Source organism: Corvus moneduloides, chromosome 4 (genome assembly GCF_009650955.1).
Source record: "Corvus moneduloides isolate bCorMon1 chromosome 4, bCorMon1.pri, whole genome shotgun sequence".
In the NCBI taxonomy this organism is placed as follows: Eukaryota; Metazoa; Chordata; class Aves; order Passeriformes; family Corvidae; genus Corvus; species Corvus moneduloides.
In genome coordinates this window covers 5,950,130-5,972,311 of record NC_045479.1, presented here as the reverse complement: position 1 = coordinate 5,972,311, position 22,182 = coordinate 5,950,130, and the positions used below count along the sequence as shown (strand labels likewise).

Genomic DNA, 22,182 nt, shown 5'->3' with positions numbered 1-22,182 from the left:
GTTCCAGATCATTCAAAACCTCCATCATACTATTTCAGTTTGGGCTGTCATTGAGCTAGTGCATATGGTAAATTTAATTAAAGAAGGGGGAGAAGCACTAGCATCCCTGCCAAATGTGGCTGGACGCTGAAGTTCTGGCACAGGAGCCTGATGAACCCTCTCCAGCTCTTTCTTTCGTGCAGCTTGGGGCTGGGAATTGAGCAGGACCAGGACGGCCTCTCTGGCTGGCCACGGTGGGGAGTGTCAGTGCAGCCCAGCCAGCAGCTCTGGCGCGGGGCCTCGCTGATGTCCTGAGGGATCCAGCCTGCACCACCCAGTCGAGTTTATCCATTTATCTTTTTCCTCCACAGAAGACACTGTTACAGAGCTGCTGGCTGAAGGAGTGGCATTTAAGGTAGAGGAGGGAGAGAGAGAAAACAAAAAAAAGGGTTTGCTTTGCTGGGAGCATCCCACATGTGTACATAGCGAGGCTGCCAGATCCAGGCACATCTACCCTTGCGCTGCTAATGGCAGCCTGTGCTAACTTCTAGCTTTGGTTCCAAAATCTGAGTGTCCTGGCCACCCAGGTCTCATTTTAACCCTTCCCTGACCCCCAAAGGGCAGGTTCAGTGGTAAGCTCTATACTGTCTAGCATGGAGATCACCCCTGGCCGTAGCACAGGCCCCAGGTGGTTTGCCTGACAGCTGCCCCGTGACCCCGTTATTTATTACCGCGGAACAAAGGACCCCAGAGCCACCATGACAAACTGATTCAGCCGAACCCGCAGTGTGCAGCGGGAAGGTATAAAATGTATAAATCTGTCATGCATGGACCTCCCATGTGCTAGTCCAAGGGCAGTAGGACCCAGGTGGAGCCTGCTTTTCCTCCCATCTCCCAGGGAGAAGAGCCAGCCGTGGATCTGGCCAGGGGAGCAGCTGCTGCAGCCAACCAGGAACCCCACGCACACGCAGGACTTCGCTGCAGCTTGCGAGCTGGCATCCCCAGCTGCTGCCCCTCGGTCCCTGGGCACCTCCTCTCCTGCTCAGTCGCTTCATCCCTCTTCCACATCGCTCCTGCTCTGCTCTGCTTTCTGTCACCACCTCTTGAGAGTGGCCCCTCTACTCCTCAGAGCTGCCAGTCCATAAAGTGGGTCCCTGCGTCACCCGCCGTGCCCTGGCTTGCGCCGCTGTAGGCAAGGGCCCTGCTGCCCCACCACTTCTGCTGGGCACAGCCGTGAAGGCTGGCACCAAAGCCACCGCTGGGGCACTGTGGGCTCACAGACAGGCGACTTCCAGCTCATTTCCAAGTAGTGGAGTGTTTTTTATGGTTTTCTACCCCAGTTGCCAACTGAGTCATGTTCAAAAATTCAAGAGTGGTCGGTTATGCTGAGAAGTTATGTGGTAATTGGTCTATGGTTGTTGGCCTGCATCTGTGTCCGAGGAGGTGCTGTCACAATGGAGCATGAGAGGAAGGTATGAGGAGCACTTGCTCCATCTACGGGAACAGTCCAGGGTGTCTAAGAACTGGGCTTCAGGGAGGCTTTGGTTTTGGCAACTTCCTTTGGCTTGGGTTCCCCTTAAAACAGGATGTTGGGCCATGTGGGCAATGCTTTTGGTTTGGTTTTTTTTGTAAGTTGGGAGAAGAAGTTCAGGGGATTTTTTAGGAGAAAAAAAATTCTATTGTAGTTCTGATTAGGGAGCTTATGAGCACACACATTATATTGAAACACAGATGTCCCACCGTGATCCACATGAACATGGGACTTAATAAGGGGATGCCATTTTCACTCAAACCCAGCATAAAAAAAACCTACTTCATGAGAGGTTTATCTTTCCCCATCCTTGGTTGGGTCTGCTGCTGACCCCAGGAGCAATTACGTTTTCAGCTGTTAGGGGAACCTGATCTGGAATTCCTGTTGTTTATAACATTCATGCATACATGCTCTTTTTCCATCAAGAAGTTACTGTAAACTCTTTTCTTAATGCAGGAAAGACAGACCCCAACACCTCCCTCCAAGTAGAGGAAGATGGATATAGTGTCAGGCTCAATTAGATCCAATTGTGGTGGCTTTCCCTAAAGCGAACAATGCAGCTTTTGTGAATGGACTCCCAGCAGAAAGCTTGGAAATCTTGGAAAGGAGGGAATAGAACAACACACGCCCCAAAGTCCAGACCCTGAGATAGTCCAGGTCCTTGGGATGCAGAGGAGATGGTGTTTTTTTTTAAGAGGCCCAGAGTCAGGCACTACTTTCCCCTTTGAAATGCAGCACTGACATCAAAGAGGTGAGGTGGGTAGAGCTGGCAACAAGAGTATGCCCAGGCCAGCCTCAGCCAAAATACCTGTGGAGGCAGAGGCTGAGCACCCAGGGCAGGCAGGCGCCCAGGGGACCTCCTCTGGGACGGCATCCCACCTGGAGCAGCACCCAGCCAGGGCTGCTGGAGCGGGGAACAAAGTGGCCTGCTCAGCGCTGGAAGTGCTTAAAATGCAAATGTACAGGAACTTCAGACCATCCCCCTCCCTCCTCCTCGGCGCGGAGGAAAGCAGCTTAAATACAGCCAGGCCTGGAGAGGAATGTTAAAAAGAGGGGAAGAATCGCCCTCCTCCTTTCCATAGGGACCCGGGCCCGGCCAGATTGAGTATGCATGACTGAGCAAGCAAGCAAGGACAGCTCCTCTTTTAACTTTCCTGAACAATGGCTCTGGCTTCTTCCACCATTTCGCATTCCCCCTCCTTCAGGCAGGAAGGGGGCAGCGGGCGAGAGCCCCGCCGCCGGGCTGGGGGAGACGGGCTTTGTGCCTGCCCTATAAACACCGCTTAAGCTCCATCTCCAACAACAATAAAACACCCCACGCCGGGGAGGCTAAAAAGGGACCGCATCGGGTTAAAAGTCATAACGTTGAGGAGAAAGATTATGGTGGAGGACAAAGGACACCTTAGATTATTCAAACTTTTTTTTTTTTTTAACACGGTCCCACTTTACTTTCTCTTTAATCTTCGGCTGGGCAGTGGAAGTAACCAAGACGTTTCAGATTTCCCAGGTCTGCAAGGGCGCAGGTTTTTGGTGGTTGTCACTGCTGGGAAATGTTTTTATTTGACGGGTCTTCCATTCAGGGAGGGCCACAATTTAAAGCACTAAAAAATCCTCCACCATGCAATTTATCTGGAGCTTAATAAAAATAAAGGAACACAGGCCTTTTTCCCCCCCCCCCACCCCCCTAAATGTCTTCCTCAATCACTAAGTACTCGATTCAGCTGCTAGCAAGTTTCAGCACTTCTGGTTTGTCCGACCTCAGACTCAGCTGATGCTTCCCAGCAATGGGCTGCTGAACTGGGTCTGTCGCCAGGGATGCTACCAGCACCCTCATGGTCACGAAGTCCTGCCAAACCCCTTCCTTACAAACTCCTCGTGGTGATGTTCCTCAACATCCTGCACCAGGAGGCACTTCTCTCCCTCTCCTCCTCCATGGCTCGGCAGAGCCAGCCCGAATCCCACCACAAGGCTGTTCTTACCAAAGCCCACAGATACAGACACACGTCTTCAATAAGCACAGACAACACAGATACGGCTTTTTTTTTTTTTTTTCAAAAACATACTTCATATTTCCTCTTTTATTATATAAATATGTTTAACCTTTTACTGTAAGAATATAAAATGTTTTAAGAGGATCTTTGTTATTTTTTTATACAAATTCACAAACAGTACAATTAATCCATAGGGGTCTCTGGGTTTGCGTTAACTCCGTGGTCTGGCCTGTTACTGTGGAGGATTTGAGATTTTGAACAGATAAGCAAAAAAAAAGCCAAGATATTTAAACACAAAAAAATCAAAACAAAACAAAAACAAAACCCAAACTTACTCTTCCTCTTTAAAATAATAATTAAAAAATAATCTAAAGACCCAGCTCCATTTTATTGACAGAACAGAGATAAGACAGATGAACTTCAGTCTCCTCCCCTGCACACTGCAGCCCTGGGGCCTGCAGGCCAGCTCTGCTCCTCTCCACCTACCAACAGGAAGCCTGGCATAGTGACCTTGTGTAGGTGGCTTACAAGGGGAGGGGAAAGCATTTGCATATATCCATATATATATAATATTTTTTTAAAACAAACTTGCATTTTACACATTTGTGTTAACAGTAGCCCAATCCTCAGCGTGGATTCTCACGTTACATATTTGTGCTAGAAGAGTAAAAATGCAGAAGCACAGTTTGGGTCCCCAGTCCCCAGTGAAGAGGGAGGAAGAGGCACAACCAGAATGTGAAGGTGGGACACAGTAGGGTAAGCCTAAAAAACAAAAATTCAAAATTAAAAAAAAGAAAAAAAAAAAAAAAAAAAGGGGTGGGGGCAGAGGAGGGGCAAAAAGAAGAACAAACCCAAGGGGCATTATTCCAGTCTAGGCACAAAAATGTTTCAGTCTCAAAATCTCTTTCCTGTAAGAATTCCAGGGCTTTTGAGGAGGGGAAAAAAAAAAGTAACAAATTAAAACGAGGTAGCCAGACATCATATATATATTTATATATCTAGAATATATTCAGCAGAAAAAAAATGTACTTAAAAATCCACAAGAACAGCAACTTCATATGTCTTTAAAAATAAAACCATGTAAGAAAATGAATACTGTAAAGGGGAGAATGAGTGAGGAAAATTGGGATCAGTTACAGGATGTAAGCAAGGGATGGATGGGGAGAGTAAGAGGCTGTTTTTGTAGCAGTAATTTTTTTTATGCATTTCAAAATAAAAACAGGTCACAGTATCTCAAATGAAGCAGAAATGAAGCTGGAGATTCTTCCTCATGTCCCCCAGGTAGAGAGGAGTTAGAACTCCCTTCTACCTGCTCACCCCCGACCCAAAGAGGAATGGATATGTGGCTGGATATGCCTATCCCTGTTGCCAAGGAGGAGGAGGGGAGAAAAAGAGAGAATGATGAAAGGGAAGACAAGTCTCAGTAACTCTCAGTGTCCCCCGGTGCACGGGAAGGCTTAAGAGGCTGGGGTCTGTGTCCAGTCCCCACAGAGACAGGAGAAGGAGGAACTGGTATATTCATCTCCAGTGGAGAGAGATGGGGAGAGAGAATGGAGTGCCTGGACTTTTCCATTACCCATAGTGCAGGATGACATGGAAACATACTGACAAAAGGAGAGGCTGTAGCTATCGCTAGTCTCAGTGCAGTGGAGAACTGGAATAGTGGGAGGCTGTATCCACCCACAGCAGAGAATAACATGAAACTGGAGACTGAAAAGAGATTTAAAAGGGGGGGAAAAAAAAAATCATTGTACCTAGGGAGCAGTATTTCTGTCACAAATGTGTTGACAGGGAAGGGGCAAGCACAGAGGTGGAATGGTTGTTTTATCAAAAGCTGTGTTTGTGCCCAGCGCAGGGTGACTGGTGGCTGGGTACACAAGTGTAGCTAGGAAGCCTTTTCTGCTGTTATTATTTTTTGTTCCCATCTCCATTCCCACTCTCCTTTATATAAACCAAAAATAATCAATTCTGAATACATGGCAGAACAAGGGCCTTTCTTCATCCATCCTTAGTGCTTGAGGGGATGGAATCTGGGAGTGGGGATAAAGAGGGGTGTCTCTAGCCCCAGTGCATAAGAGTGTGGGCTTCTACCTCTTCTGCAGGGAAGGATGCTGTGGGAAGGGAGAGCTTTGTGGCCCCAGCACGGAGCTTGAGGCGTGACCTGGAAAACGGATAGGTGCTTTCTCTCTGTCCTCCTGCTCCCCCTTCCTCCTCCCTCTCCTCCTCCACAGCAAGGATAGGTAGGCAGCAGAGAAGGGTCGAGGATATACCCTCTTTCTCTGTGTTCCTCCCTGCGGTGCCAGAGTGCGTGGGTAGCATGTCTCTGTGCATGCCCCTCTCTCTTTCTCTCCTCCTCTGCAGCAATCAGTCAGTCAGTCAGTCAGTGAGTCCCTCCAGAGGAGATGGGAGGTCTCAGGGCACCCTCCTCCTCTCACCTGACCTTCTCACTCTCAGTCATTTCCCAAAGTCCCAGGTTGAGCACCTTGAGGCAGGGCAGCTGGGTGATGCGCTCCAGGCCCCGCTTGGTGATGCGGGTGCAGCCGTAGAGGTCGATGCCCGTGAGCTGGCTGAGGTGCTCGGCGATGAGCTCCAGGCCCTTGTCGGTGATGCGGACGCACTGGCCGATGTTGAGGGTGCGCAGCCCGTGCATCTGCCGCACCATGCGGTTGATGCCCTCGTCACTGATGTGGCAGGAGCAGAGGGACAGGGAGCGCAGCCCGTCGAGGCCCTGTGCGATGTAGGCTAGGCTCTGGTCCCCCACCTTGTCACAGAAGGAGACGTCGAGGCCGGACAGCCGCAGGCTGCCCATGGCCAGGTGCATGATGCCCGTGTCGCTGATGTTGTCGCAGGAGCGCAGGTTGAGGCTCCGCAGGCTGCTCATGTGCGACAGGTGCAGCAGCCCCGCGTCCGAGATGCCCCCGCAGAAGCTGAGGTTGAGCTGGCGGAGGCGGCCCAGCCCGCGGGCCAGGTGCTTGAGCGAGAGGTCGCTGAGCTTCTGGCAGTCCTGCAGCGTGAGCTGCTCCAGGCCCAGGCAGCCCTCGGCCGCGCTGCGGGTCATGCCCGCCAGGTGCCCGATGCCCACGTCGGAGAGGTGCCGGCAGGAGCGCAAGTTGAGGCTCTTGAGGCGCTGCAGGCCCCAGGCGATGAGGAGGAGGCCGGTGTTGGTGATGTTGCTGCAGCCTCCGAGCTCGAGCACCTCCAGGCCCTTGAGGTACTGGGCGATGCGGCCCAGGCTGCTGTCCGTGATCTGCTTGCAGAGGCTCAGGTTGAGCGAGCGCAGGGAGCTGATCTCCGCCACGAAGGCGTGGCTCAGCCCGTTGTCGGTGAGGTTGTAGCAGCCGCTGAGGTTGAGGCTCTCGATGTCCGCCATGCCCTGGACCACGTAGCTCAGGCTGCGCCGCAGCGACAGGATCTGCACCCGCCGGATGCCCCGCGCCGCCAGGCTGGGGAAGAGCGAGGGGTTGGCGCGGCGCAGGTGCAGCTTGGCCTCCACGCCCCGCCACACCGAGCGGTGGTAGGCGGCGTCCCGCCAGGCCGTGCACACCTGCGCCGCGCGGCCCTTGTCGCGCACCTCCAGGTACCCGAAGATCATGGCGAGCAGCTCGGGGAACAGGCACGAGATGTGCGTTTCCATCGCACGCCCGCCCGCGCCCGGCCGCCCCCGCCGGCGCCGCGCTGCTGCCCCTCGCCGCCGGGCCCGGCCCGCTTCCGCCCGGGGCCCGCCCGCCTTCCGCTCCGCGCCGCGCTCCTCCTGCCGCCGCCGCCGCCGCCGCCCTCACATCGCCGGCGCGGGCGGCGCGGGAGACGCTACTGCGCGACCGCCGGCCCGGCCCCGCCGCCTCTACCGCCGCGCCGGGCGGGCCGCGCCGCTGCCGCCGCCGCGCTGCTGCCGCGGCCGCGCCGCCCCGCGCCGCATCCCGGCGGGCGCGCCCCGGCGGCGGCCCCCGCGCCCCGTGCCCAGCGCCGGCCGCCGAGCCCCACCGCCGCCGCCGCCGCCTCCCTTTGTCTCCGCGCTGCCGCCGCTCACAGCCCGCGGCCCCGCGCCGCCCGCATCCCGCGCCGGCGGTGAGGCAGCGAGGGCAGGGGGTGGCGCGGCCCGGCCCGGCCCGGCCCGCCCGCCGCCGGTACCGACTCCGCCGCTCCGGGCCCGCCCGCTCCGCTCCGCTCCGCGCCGCGCGCTGCTGGGCCCGGCGCCGCTCCGGCCCGCGGGAGGGGGGGCGGGGGGGGGAGGCGCGGCCAGGCGCGGGGGGAGGAGGCAGCCGGGCAGGAGGCGGCGCTGGGCCGGGCCTGTTTCCCCCGCCCGCCCCCACCCGCGCCGCTTGCGCAATGGTACGGTCCGGAACACTGCGAGCCGTCGCCCTGGAAACAGCGCGGGCCGCGGCTGCGCCCCCGCCGCTCCCCGCTGGGGCCGCGCTGCCCCGCGCCGCCGCCGGGGGCGCCACCGCCGAGCCCGGCCCGGCCTGAGGGAGCGCGGCGGTCACCGGGCCCGCCCGGCTCCGGCGTGTGGCGCGGGGGGCGTCCAGACGGTCCTGGAGTGTCCAAAGAGCGAGTGTGGTGCAGTGCATGGGCACCCACGCGGGAAAGAAGTTGTTCCTCCTATTCAGGAGGAACTTTCTGTGCATCAGTTTCTGCCCGTTGCCTCTTGTCCTATTGCTTGGTGTCACCGAGAGGAGTCTGGCTCCATCCTCTTGACACTCATCCTTCAGATACTTAGGGACGCTGATGAGGTCCCTTCTCAGTCATCTCTTCTTGAGGCTGAACAGGCCCAATTCTCTCAGTTTTTTGTCACGAGAGAGATGCTCCAGTCCCCTCATCATCTTTGTCACTCTTCACTGGACCCTGTCCAGGAGCTCCATGTCTCTCTTGTCCTGGGGAGCCCAAAACTGGATGCAGTACACCAGGGCTGAGTAGAGGGGCAGGATCACCTCCCTCGACCTGCTGGCAGTACTTTTCCCAATGCATTACTAATCCTAATTCTTGCCCCACTTCCTGCCCTGTCGGTGCAGAGAAGCCGTGGTGGGTGCTGTGTTGTCACCCGTGGATGACAGGTCCCCACCAGGGCAGGAGTGGCAGGGCCTCAGACAGCAGTGCTGCTTCACGGAATCACAGAGTCAGTCAGGTTGGAAAAGACTTCTGAGATCATCGAGTCCAGCCTATGGGGACACTGAGTGCCATGTCCAGTCTTTCCTTAAATGCCTCCAGGGATGGTGACTGCAGCACCTCCCTGGGCAGTCCCTTCCAATGTCTAATCACCCATTGCTGCGAAGAAGTTCCTCCTAATGTCCAACCTGAATCTCCCCTGGCACAGCTGGACACTCCAGCTCAGCATTGTGCTGCACTCCAGCCAGCCCCCTCGCTTCACCCCGGTATCTGCCACTGGGCCACCTCTGCATCGAGGTTTGCCAGGGCTGGTAGCTCCTCGAGCTCTCTGGGAGCCCCGGGTCCCATGAGGAGGGACAGGGGTTCGTGCAGCTGCAGAAGGTGGCAAAGGGACAGCGGGTGAGTCCCTCACCTCTGCCTGCTGGAGCACCGGCTGCTGCGGTCTGCGGCGTGGCCGTGAGGCAGCGTCGCAGCCTTGAGGACCAAAGTTTGGGAACCTTCTGTCCAGGCATGCCTGCAGCAGCAATAAGACAGGGCTGTAAACAGCTCAGAGATCTGGGCAGCTGTCAAGGTTGCCGTACATCTCTACATGGACTGTTTTAGGGCTTCTGTAGTGGGAAATGGAAAATCTTCTGAAAATGGCTTTCGGCTAATGGCCTCCTTGAACTAGCTCTGAAAATTGCTGAAGTATTCTCATAAACCGAGCAATTTCCAGTGATTTCCAGCAATTTCAAGAAAGAATGTTTGAAAACCATGTTTCCTACATGTCTGTAGCCTCATGCAATAGTAACTGTGCACATCTCAACATTGTACAGTACTTCAGCAGTGTTAAAAATGGCTTAAGTTCTACCGGAGATCAGGTAAGGCTTTTCAAAACAGTTTCAGAAGAGCAGGACTACCCTTTCCTTGTAAAGAAAAAAAATAAAGTTTGCATTTGTTCAGCATGACAAGGTGTGTTTTTAATACTGTCTGGATTGCTAAAATACTACACAAATCAGCCTAGTTCTGATGTGTTTGCTGTACTGATGCCTCCACTAACCTGAAGGAATAGGCTCTACTTCAATCATCATTTAAATTTATCTGCTGCAGAAGCAGTCATGGCTCTGCTTTCACCTACAGATTCCATATGAGTAGATTCTGTTGACTACTTAGAGGTTAAACGTTCAGATTTCACTCTGCCTTTTTCTTTCCTTTTTGCTTTAAGTTGGAGGCAAGGCGAGTTGAAGGACTCTGAGGCCCTGATCCTGCAATGAGTTCCCCATGCATATAAACATCACTATCGACATTAGGCTGTGGTTTGGCAGTGCACAAAAGCCAGCAGTACGGCTCCTATTATTGGCTCCAAAATGGGGTGGCCACATGATGTGAAGCGCTGACCTGCTATTCATTCACCCTGCCTGCTCAAGTTAATTCAAGAAGTTTTTGACAGGTTAACTTTTTACTAGCAGACTTTATGCCGGCTCAGGTGTCGCTGTACTCAGCTCCAGCCAGATCAGGTATCGTCTGCACCCCTGTGCCTGGCACGTGGCCAGAGCAGGACTGGCGTTGGCCCCGCATCCTGCACTCTGCCTCATTCAGCAGCAGCCTGATCACATGCCTTGGCCTGATCCTGATGAAATTTGTACTCCTGGGTGATCCAGCAACGCGTAGACCTGATTGTAGTGATTGCGGAGCTGCAGTCACACACAGGAACTGTACTGGGGTGTCACCCAGTGTGAATTACCTTTGCAGCATTATTTGTGCAGTTTGTGCTGCCGGGAGGTTGGTTAACCATCAGGTTAATAAGCAAAAGAACGGGGGCAATAGATTTTTTCTGTGCAGATTGGCTGTGCTCAGATCAGTTGTAGAGCATCGCAGCTGAAGTGGAGAATTTGTGTGGAGTGAGGAGCAGGTGAAAGGTGTGGCTTCTCACGGGCCTGTCGTGGCAGAGATTCCATGTCTGGAGGCAATGGGCTTGCTCACAAGAAGGGAGTCCAGTAGACATCAGGCAGCGTGTGAAGGAAACGTGGTACAGAAGTGCTGGTGTATCTCAGCCATTGTGGCACTACTCGTAACTGGCAAAGCTACAAGCAAGTTATACAAGTCACTCTGAAAGAGTGCTGATGAAGGCTCTCACCGTATTATCCCAAGCTCAGCTGTGGAATCTTACCATGGAAATAATGTGGTATTTCCTCTCTCTAAGCCTTTCAAACCGCATTTGAAGGGGAGTAGGAAAAGGTGTGCTCTTCAGGGCAGAAAAGCTTACCTGAAATACTTTTTTCTTTATGTCTTGGCACATTGTGTCTGTAGTGCCTCATGTGTGTAGCCAGCAGAAGTTAGAAATAAATGATGCGTTTTCTGGAGACTCTGAAGTTCTCTTTCTCACATGCTATATACTTAGAGCATCTGTCCTTCCTTGTGGACAGTTAAGGTTTACATGTTGAGTGGAACAGCCCAGAACTTGGATTTATAATCCTAATCTACTGTAGCATTGATTTGGGGGAGAGGAGGGCACAGAAATTACTATTCTAGCAGATTTTTATTTCTCAGTCTAAGTGACATGTTCGGAAATAGAGGTTTACAAAGACAAAGTGCATGAAAAGGGCCAATTTGTCACATGGTTGTTCAGTTGACTTTGTGTTTCCAGGAGTAAAGGAGTATGTGCCATGGTTTTCGTGATCTCATGTGGTATAAATAGGAGGTGGTAATCACTGCTTTTTATTAAAAATCCCTGCCTGCCTCTCATGCACTCTGATGGCTGATCCATCCCCTTGGAACCATGTCTAGCATTTCAGCCCCTCGAGTGGCTCCAGGCAGCCATGCTCCCTTTTAGAAAGCACTTGCTAGATAAATGCTTCATTTTTTTTTCCTCCAGTTACCCCAGTGCTCAGCGGAGGCCGTACAGTTTTGCTTGGCAGGGGTTCAGGAGGATCCAGATAACTCACTCGTGGCTTCTATGGTTGGAAGCAGCTCATGCTGATAAAGCTGCACTGTTGTCTGTCCTGCATCTTTTATTGCATGGTTGGGCATAACATCCACCAGGTCTCTCTGCGGCTCCCACCCCAGCCTGGCCTTGTTTGTTACTTTTGCCTGTCAGTTTGCAGGGTATCTTTTGGCTCAGATTAGTCATTTAGGAGATAACAGAGTCCTTCCCTATCCTTCCTTTTCTTCTGCCACCCTACTCCATGTGCTTTCTGCATTTTCATAGCTTCACCTGCAGAATGAAAAACTCATGAATTTACCCACAGGAATCTTTTGAGCCTTTGGCTTTTTTTGCCTGTGGGCAGTGGCCATTGGGACTGCGGGACAGAAGCGATGCAAAAACTCTTGTACAAAAAAGCCTGTGCCCAGCTAACCCTTCTCTTTCTTTTGATCCATTTAAACTTAGATGCAGCCACACTCCGGGGGTACAGTTTTCCTTCACAAGTTGGCTTCCAGACCTTCTTCATCAGATTTGAAGCGTGACCACAAAAATCAACTGAGTCTGATACAGCCCATGGTCTTAAACTGGGTTTAAAGTTGGTTGAGTGGAGCTTCTTCAAATTCAGTTTGGGGAATGTTTTTTTGTGTATAAATGAGACCAAAAGGGTCCTTTTGGGACTGTTTCAATAGGACAATAGTTAATGGTTTTAAACTAAAGGAGAGTCAGTTGAGATTGGATATAAAGTTTTTACACTGTGGATGATGAAACACTGGAACAGGTTGCCTGGAGAGGTGGTGGGTGCTGCATTCCTGGAAACATTAAAGGTCAGGCTGGACAGGACTTTGAGCAACCTGGTCTAGTTGAAGATGTCCCTGCTCATTGCAGGGGGTTTCAAGGTCCCTTCCAAACCAAACTCTTCAAAGATTTTGTGATTCTGTGTTACTGACAGCCAAGCCAGTGTCTTCTGACACGGCTCAGCAAAATGAGGGTGCCAGCTTGTGGAGGGAACATGTTGCTCATCACTGGTTCATGCTGACTGGACTCCTGACGAGTGCTGAAGAGCTTTTCTGCACTTGGCAAGGTGTCAGGGAAGTTGGGCTGCAGTGTTTTAGAGCTTCCTTTTCTTCGTGAACGTAAAGCAAAGATGATCCTTGTGAACTCTTCTGTGAATGGAATGAGTAATTACATGGCAAAGATCTCTACTAAGAGTTACACATGTGAGTGTAGGCAGAACGGATGGGTAATGTGCATAATTTAGACACATAAGCATGTGTGTGCATATCTGTGTGCATGCATGCACACATACATAAATCAGCATAGGGTGTTAAGTGAGTGGATTCCCTTGGGAGTTCATGCTGGTTGTGATCTTTCATTTTTCAGTCAGAGATTATAAAGAAAATTTAACTGGTCAGAGGGTTATTTGGAAATTTTAATATTGGGATCCTTTTGCCTATTGAGCTTTGTTGTGAAGACTAGGTCACTGTGAAGCTTTCCTTTAAAATAAAGTGAGTTTTTGTACTTTGCAGGCTTCAAGTCTCTAACAGGTGCTACATGAGGCTGTATTTTAGGATTATGTGCTTTGTCCTGCACAAAGTAATTCTGATCTGCCATGTATTTCCCAACGTTGGGTGGTTTATTCAAAATGCAATGTACTGTGGATATGTGGTTAGATGCTGGGGCATAATGCAGAGCTGATGTCTCAGTGCAGACTCCAGCTCTAGATTTGAGCCTTTGGGTATTCTCTTCAGGTCTTCCTTTTACCTGTCAGTCAATATCTGACAAGAACATAACTCTGCTGATATGAGAAAGAATGGTCAGAGGGTGTGAAGTGTGGGAGGTCTGGATTCTACTGCCAGCTTTGCTGTTAAATTGGCCAACGATTGTTGCTGCTGTAACAGAATGAAGCAAACATAAATGAAAGGATTTCTTGAAGAATCAGTCCAATTTATTATTGTCCAGACAACTCCCTCGAATGCCATGTGCCTCTCATGTCTGGCTGTCTGTCTGCTCCCGTGGGACAGGACTGTCTGGTGTCAGAGCAAGGGACCTGGGCCCCTGCCCGCAGGTGATTCCCTGGCTCGGCCATGCATGTCACACCCTTCAGGGCTTATGTGGAGCTTGGTACTCAATGGTTAAAATCATCAAAGGGAAAGAGCTTTGGGAGGGCAGATGTAAAACCTCAAACCTGAGTGCTTGCAGTTCATTGCATTGGGTGCTATTCTAAGTGTTGGGCTTTGTCATTTCTTCATTAGCAGTACCAAAGAAGATTGAGATGGCAGAAAATATCTGATGCAGTCGTTATTATTAGAAGCAGTGGCACAAAAACAAAGAGACCTTTCAGGTGGTAATTGCTTTCATAAGCCATTCCTGGGGACTGAACTCTGAGACCTCTACAACTTGATCTAAAAGGGGCAGCCCCTGCAGTCACAGCAGAAACATGTGTGTCTGACATGCTGTGTGGTACCTGTTACAGCAGCAGGTCTGTGAAATCTCCCTTTGTAACAGCTGTTTAGTCCAAAACCCAGCAGAGGTGGATGGATACTCTGTGTGTGTAGCTCCACTGACAGCCAACACATTCAGCCTGGGATGGGGGAGATGTTCTGGCCTTTGGCTGGGGCTGGAGCAGAGTGGGTGCAGCCTCCTCCTTGCCAAAGGCTTCCATGCAGTCAGGGCAGATTGCTGGCCAGCTTGTGAGTAAGGGTTATTTGGCTGTCAGAGAAGCTTCTCCCTGTGCTCTCTGTCAGAAGCTGCAAGGAAGAAAAGACATCAGTCCCTGGGCTTTCCAGTCAAGATTTGCATGGGGCCCCTGGAGTGAGGTCCAGGTAATTCTTATATTCTTGCCACAGTGAGAGTGAAGGGCAACCTCACAAGAAGATAAGCTCAGCTTGGGGAGGGTACTGATGTAGCTGTGTGATTCTTAAAACGCAAGATTTTTGTGCCCATGGATTACTGCAGCATTACTTTTGTCTCCTCCCTCTCTGGACTGTGGCCACCAGCACATTTTCAGGTAGTAAATGACATTCTAAAATTGGCAATTCACTTGAATTGGACCAAGTTATGTCACCTGCCTTATGAGCACCGGCTCTGAAGTAAGTTCTTGGAGGAAAACTGAAAAATAGGGCAATACTGTTTTGGAAACATACTGTGAAAATGAGATTCACCATTAGAGCTTGGCACAGAGGTGAGAGTTAAAAAATACAGTTTTATAAGGAAGGCAGGCTAAAGACACAAAATACAGTGTTATAGTCAATGGAGGATTTGGGCTGCTTCTGGCCAGAGGAAGGTTACTGTAACATTTTATTGCTAGAAGTAACAGCCCAGAAACTGTTTGTGCTAAATGCCCTTGATTTTCTGAAAGTTCTGGTGCAACTCTAATGGATGCACAGAAAAATGGTTGCAAAGGGAGGTGCCTTTCAGAAACTTCTTTTGTTCTTGCTTCTCTTCTTGGGTTCATGTGGAAACTCTAAAACCCCATTAAGGCAGCTGAATTCACCAACACATGTTATCTATCTGTGCACAACAAAAATTTTGGAAATCCTCTCTGGAAATGCGGGGGTAAAATTAAGGGCAGACACAAACAGGGCAGGGAGAAAGTACAGAGTTCACCGTGCTGGAGGTGGAAATACAAACGGGTAGAACAAGATCTGTGTTTTACACTCATTCTTTCAGCTTGTGTCTACACTGTTCATAAAAAAAACCCCCATAATAAACCTTTGCCTACAGTATAATGTAAATTAATCTATGTGACCAGACCCTGTCATATACAGTGAGAATACAACTTTCTCTAATTCTCATGGTTCCAAATTGTTTTTAAAGTGTATGCACACAGAAAAATATAAGCTAGAAATACGGCTTTTACTTCTGGGGTTTTTTTCCCCAGCATACATGCTGACTAAATTATGTGGAAAAGCCTCTTTCTTTCCACTATTTCACCCTTGAGATCTAGTATTTTCCTAGTCTTGTCAGTGTTGTTGTTCCACACTTTTTGCCAGCAATCCTGATCTGTATTCTTTAGGTTCCTTTTGGAACAGTGAATCCTTTTGTGAGAAGATTGTTCCTTGATGCCCTGAAGCAGGAAACATAAACAAAAGTCTTCAGATGTATTGCAATCTGTGAAAATATTTATAGAATGGCAATGGTTGCCACAGGACATGGGAAGCAACAGGTAACTCAATAATAATAGTTTGCATATCCATAGCACTTCTTCTGTGGCAAAAGATGTCTATGTAATCATGTAATACCTGGAGCTTTGCAGCATTTCAGGTTCCTTTGCAGGTTTTAGCCCTGTTTCATCCGTGATGAAACTAAGTCCCAGCACGTATGTTCTTCGTGGATGGGAGGTGAGTACCTGCAGCTTAACTTTGTTTGAAATCCGGGACGTTTGGGCTCACGCTGCCTCACGCTGGGTGCCCAGAAGTATAGGCATGAAATCAGGTTTTGGAAACTGAGAGCTGAATGACTTCCCAGCGTCACATGCTGGGTTTGTTGCAGGGCCAGGAATACAGCCCAGATCTCCTGGCTCCCTACCCACTCCCTGAGCAGCAAGGCCAGTCCTCAGCTCTGTTTCAAGGGATCCTAGAGAGCACTGGCATTTTAGCAAGTCAGCTGGCAACTTCACTGTGTTTTGTTTAGAATGGTTCACATTCTTCCATCTAATTCCCACACTGAAAATTTCCAGCTTCCTATTTTCCCCAAGCTGTCCCAGCAAGACATATTGAATATGCAGATGTGGTGGCACACACTCACACACGTGCTTTTCCTGAAGCAACCCCTCAAAGTTTCTTCTGGATGTTTGTTTTACTCCAGTTCCTGTAATCCCCACAGTGACATTAAACAGATTCTTTTGTTTAACCTTTGTATGAAACTCTCTGTCTCTCTCTCTGTCGCTTTATTTTAAGGATATGTGGTTTTAGTTGCGTTTTGTTACATTCCCTTGTGCGTGGAGGAGACACTGTAAATGAAAACATATTATAATTACTACACACCACGCACAAATGTCTTCTCAGACATCTCCCATACATGCCTTCTCTGGAGCGTGTTTTTGAATGTGCACGTCACTGTATTTTCAAACCCATTCATGTAGTAAGTAACTTCTTTCTCTCTACAAGTGTTCAGAAACAGGAGGGCTGTTCACTCGAAGTCTTGGAAGTGCATCTCAGAGGCAAATGAAATTGTCACTGAGAGCAGGAGTAGGAGCCTTGCTAGCCCATTTCCTGATGCTGAATCTCTCAGTACAAAGCTGGCACTGGGCTTGACCGAAGAACTGCACGCTGTCAGCACGAGTGGTCAAGACAGTGAAAAAGCTGGCTTCTGCTTCAAGTGAGGAAGTTATTTTGCTGCAACAGCATAAATCCTTAATAGGATTTCTTGCTTTCCCTGCAGTGTAGAGACTCAGGCAATTCCCTCTTTCCTGCTACACCTTGCCTGCTGTAAGGATGGTGCACATATCCTCATACAGCAGCTTTCTGAGGTCCACACCTGCAAGCACACCTGTAACCCCTCTATGCAGTGCAGCATGCTTCCCTCTCCTGCAGGACGAGCAATTCCTATCTTTGAAGATACACTGGGGTTTTTTTTACAGGACAAACACATTTTTCTTTGCAAGAACTTTGTAGTTGTCCAAAAAAGTGAAGGTTGCATTCCAGATGTACAGCTGTTCCAACTACGGAAATTCTCTAGTCCTGTCAACTTACTAGAAATTCTCTAGTCTAGTCAACTTACTCAATAGCATATTGCCAGAGAGAATAAATATGTTCAAGAGATTGGGGAAAGAATCTCCAGGACTGTAAATATCCTTTGGGATTGTAGTGTAAGACAGATCAGTTTAATTTTCTCTATTTGAGTGGCAGTTGGAAGAACTTAACCCTCTGGATTTCTCCCATTGAGTATGTGTTTTCTCTTTAGTTTCAAGGGAAGAATAAACACGTTTCTTTCTTTTTAAAAAAGCTTTCTCCTCTAGACTGTTCTCTTGTGTGTGGTAAGTTCTGCACGAGGTTTAGTGTGAAGGTGGACTAAATAATGACAATATTTACATCTTTTCACTGGAGGATATTTAAATGCATTCGATCCTGTAACACACAGCATCCACAGACAAAATCACAATGCTGGCCCTGAATTAAATTCAGCTCCCCAGCAGATGAAAGAACTGAATTTCAGTCTCAGTCAGCTGGAACCAAAACAAGAAGCCAAGCAGATCAGCAGCAGTGCTGGGAAGACAATGTCTGAGCTGAGCCTGTGGTGCAATCACCAGCCCGAGGGTCAGATGCCCGCCCTGCCCGAGGGTCAGATGCCCACCTGTCTGAGGGTCAGATGCCCACCTTTCCCGAGGGTCAGATGCCTGCCTGCCCAAGGGTCAGATGCCCGCCTGCCCGAGGGTCAGATGCCCACCTGTCTGAGGGTCAGATGCCCACCTTTCCCGAGGGTCAGATGCCTGCCTGCCCAAGGGTCAGATGCCCGCCTGCCCAAGGGTCAGATGCCCACCTGCCCGAGGGTCAGATGCCCACCCTGCCCAAGGGTCAGATGCCCACCTGCCCGAGGGTCAGATGCCCACCCTGCCCGAGGGTCAGATGCCCACCTTTCCCGAGGGTCAGATGCCCGCCTGCCCGAGGGTCAGATGCCCACCTGCCCGAGGGTCAGATGCCCACCTTTCCCGAGGGTCAGATGCCCACCCTGCCCGAGGGTCAGATGCCCACCCTGCCCAAGGGTCAGATGCCCACCCTGCCCGAGGGTCAGATGCCCACCCTGCCCAAGGGTCAGATGCCCACCCTGCCCGAGGGTCAGATGCCCACCTGCCCGAGGGTCAGATGCCCACCCTGCCCGAGGGTCAGATGCCCACCTTTCCCGAGGGTCAGATGCCCACCTGCCCGAGGGTCAGATGCCCACCCTGCCCAAGGGTCAGATGCCCACCTGCCCGAGGGTCAGATGCGCACCTGCCCGAGGGTCAGATGCGCACCTGCCCGAGGGTCAGATGCCCACCTGCCCGAGGGTCAGATGCCCACCTGCCCGAGGGTCAGATGCGCACCTGCCCGAGGGTCAGATGCCCGCCTGCCCAAGGGTCAGATGCCCACCCTGCCCGAGGGTCAGATGCGCACCTGCCCGAGGGTCAGATGCCCGCCTGCCCAAGGGTCAGATGCCCACCCTGCCCAAGGGTCAGATGCCCACCTGCCCGAGGGTCAGATGCCCACCCTGCCCGAGGGTCAGATGCCCACCCTGCCCGAGGGTCAGATGCGCACCTGCCCGAGGGTCAGATGCCCGCCTGCCCAAGGGTCAGATGCCCACCCTGCCCAAGGGTCAGATGCCCACCTGCCCGAGGGTCAGATGCCCACCCTGCCCGAGGGTCAGATGCCCACCTGCCCAAGGGTCAGATGCCCACCCTGCCCAAGGGTCAGATGCCCACCCTGCCCGAGGGTCAGATGCCCACCCTGCCCAAGGGTCAGATGCCCACCTGCCCAAGGGTCAGATGCCCACCCTGCCCAAGGGTCAGATGCCCGCCTGCCCGTCTCGGCAGCGCTGCACACGCAGGCACTGCGGGGAGGCTCCGGTGCCAAGCGCCGGCTCCGTGCGTGCTCCCCGCTGCAAATGCCAGCGCCGCGTGTTCTGTGGCCAGAGAGTGCCATTGGCATAAAGGTGTGATGGTGAGAGGGGACGGGAGGCAGCTCTGTCCCTGCAGGGCACCTGGCCTGATGTCCACCCTATGCCCAGGGTACAGTTTGGCCACAGGAGAGGCCAAAGCCTCAGGCTTCCAAGCGCTGCTTGCTCCTGAGGAAAACGCCCTTCCCTCTGATAAACTGGCACATTGTCATATTATGTACCTGAATTTTCCCCAGGAATTGTTTCCTCCTTCCAGTGAGGTTCTGAGACCTGGTGCCAATCTCACGCCATCTGACGCTGCAGGTGTCTGATCATTCAGAGATGACATCAACCCACACTGGGGCAAAAGAGCAGTCCTGCCCTCCCTGAGCTCTCGATAGCAAACTGGGTTGAAAACTGGTTGGCATTAGAAGTCAAAATACCCAGGTGCCTTTCTGAAGTTTGCAGGATCACAGTGACCTGGATGGGGTAGCCTCATCCGGCCCAGCTGCACCTGCTGTGGGAACTTTTAAATCCATATTGCAAGGGCTGCAAAATGTGGGTGTTACCATCTGGACTCTTAGAACAACTCAGGGCCAAATTCTCTGGTGCCAGTCATTCATGGGCTTGTACATTGCTTTCTGAGTAGGTGAGGTGTTAGGTAAGCACCTACATTTTCCAGATAATTTAACCCCTTGGAGTTATGTTTCTGGTGGCTACAACATTTTTCATGTCCAAAGCAGGAAAGGAAAAACAGAGTTTTCCACAGGCACCTCTGAAATCTGATTCCTTGTTTTGAAGCTGAGGTGTGGGCTGAGCTCTTTGGAGGATGAAATTGCCACTGGTGGAGTGCAGGATGTGCTCAGAAAGCCTCACCATGGGTGGAAAGTCAGGCTGGTGACAACTTGCACTGGCTGTGTTGATGTAAAGCAGGTTTTGATTTGCGGTAGCCCTGATGGGCAGGCAGAGCTGTGGGAGGAGGAGATGGATGCTATTCTAGTGTCTGTACCACCAGCAAAATGTCACATTAGAGTTCGTGTTGAGGAGAGAAGCAGGAAGAAAGCACAGCTTTTTTTGGAAAGCTTTTGGATAGCTTTGGCAGTTGAAATACCTATATAATATGCTTTGAAAACTGAGGCAAAGTCAGTGAAAATGAACAAATTTGAGTAAAGTGCACTAGCAGCTTCAGTTACTTTTCCAGTTGTTTGATTTTTTTTTTCTTTTTGGGAAGGATTTACAAAGCAGCAAATGCTGGCACAAATACTGGGAACCTCATCTGTTACAAATCAGGTAATTTTACACAGAGCCATCTTTCAAACTAATGCTTTGTTATCAATTTTTTTAACACAGAGATTTTTTTTTTTCCCCTTTTTTTTGCTATCGTGTTCTTGCACTTCAGGCCTTGCTCTGATAACACAGGAGCTTTGGCAGCATCATAGCTTTGTGTATTTCCTGTCCAGGAGGCTGATGTTCACTCTCTGTGCAGTTGTGCCCTCAGCCTGTGGCAGTGAACTTACAAATAAGATCTGTAATAGGATACTTTTATTTTCTGCAGTTCAAATTGCACTTAAGTGATTGGTGCTAGAATGAAGTTGAGATGTAAAATTACCTCCTTTTTGGTACAAATGTATATGCAGTCTATTCCCCAGACAGTGTGAATAGGTTTAGCTTAAATCTGTTGCACCCAGAATTAAGAGGAAATTCCTTCACTGAAGTGTGACGGTACAGAAGATAAGTTCTGAAATTGGTTGAATTGGTGTAATCTCCTGATACAGACAGGGCTTTATTTATAGTGCTTCAACCTTTACTATAGTTGGGTTTTTTTAATATAAAACACAGTAAGCATGCTTGAAAAAAAAAGGGGTTTTCTTTGGTTTGGAAACTGTGAAAACTATGAAGATGATAGAATTATACACTTGGGCATTATTCCCAAAATGTTCTGTATTTGAATCCACTGTATTTGAGCAGAAACAACATTTAATTGCTGGCAGAAGTATGTGATGGTTGAAAGAATGGAAAAAGCAAGCAGATTTTAATTTTGATCCCAATTCAGCAAAAATGAGGAGGGATATACGTACTTTCAGGCACCTGGTTTAATGCTTTACTGAAAGGAGGTAAATCTGCACCACAGATTTACTGTTTTCATCCTGTCACTCAGCCCCTCCTGCACCTCTCTTTCCCTTTCTGTAAGGTAAGGGAAAAATAGTGGCTGTCAGGGTTGTGGGGTCTAAGGGATAGGTGTATGTGCTTGATTTGCAAGTCTAGAGTGGAGGAAAATTATTTTTATTAGACTAGACTTTATAAGAACCTCTTTGAAGAGTCTATTAGGAAGGAGAAAAATTATAATGAATTTGGATTTATTCCAATGATTTAGTGTTTCTTTTGGAAATGTACACCCCAAGCTTTGCTGGCAATGATTTAACTGACAGGAGAGTCTTGATCTGACCCAGTCTGATGCCGGTCCCTGTGACCTGCACTGAGGTGCTCAGTGCCAAGACACAGCAGTGAACAGTGCATCTCCATTTCCCCTGGTCATTCACTCCTGGAGAATTAAGAACCACTGCAGCAGCAGTTTAACTGTACTTTGAATATTTGATTTCCTTTGGCAGTTGATGTAATTATTGCAGAGTATGGAACAAACTAAAAGGAATATATATATCCAGAGCAAAAATGAGGTCCAGGCCTGTGAGATGCAGAGACATAAATCTTCTTGGTTTGGTATGGGTCCACTGGGACTGGGGCAGCTGGACACCCCTTTAGAGAGGATGAAGGTGCTCTGTGCTTTCCAAGATCAGAGTGAGGAAGAGAACACTTGAAGTCATCCAACTGTTTCCATCCCCTGGCCTGTTCTAAAATCTCTGCAGAGAAGTTGCCTTGATTGCCGTGCGCTGCCTCCTTGCTTATGTTGTCAGAGAACTTTGTGTCCTTACGCTTCCCAACCTTCAAGGAGGGCTGACATGTGTGCTCATAACCACCATAATCTGAGTGCAGAGTTCTCATACAAGCCCTGCAGCCAGCACCAGCTCCCCAGCAGGACAAGGGCTGCCCTCCTGTCACTGCTTGAGGGGTCTGTGCCATGGTCAGATACAGCAGGTAGCAAACCAGCTCCC

The 22,182-nt window shown here is 50.4% G+C and overlaps 2 protein-coding genes across 2 annotated transcripts in view; one reads left to right on the top strand and one right to left on the bottom strand.

The window, feature by feature from the left end:
- The window catches only part of WNT5B (Wnt family member 5B), a 71,682-nt gene that overhangs the window by 28,007 nt on the left and 21,493 nt on the right, over nt 1-22,182 (top strand). The gene's annotated exons all lie outside the window — the stretch shown is intronic.
- On the bottom strand, nt 3,547-7,190 carry FBXL14 (F-box and leucine rich repeat protein 14). Its single transcript, XM_032105925.1, has one exon. It carries the CDS (start codon nt 7,133-7,135, stop codon nt 5,933-5,935), a length of 1,203 nt encoding a protein of 400 aa, XP_031961816.1. The 5' UTR covers nt 7,136-7,190; the 3' UTR covers nt 3,547-5,932.

Excerpts from the sequence above, each read along its gene's own strand:
- FBXL14 (XM_032105925.1), bottom strand. The coding sequence starts at position 7,135 with ATGGAAACGCACATCTCGTGCCTGTTCCCCGAGCTGCTCGCCATGATC.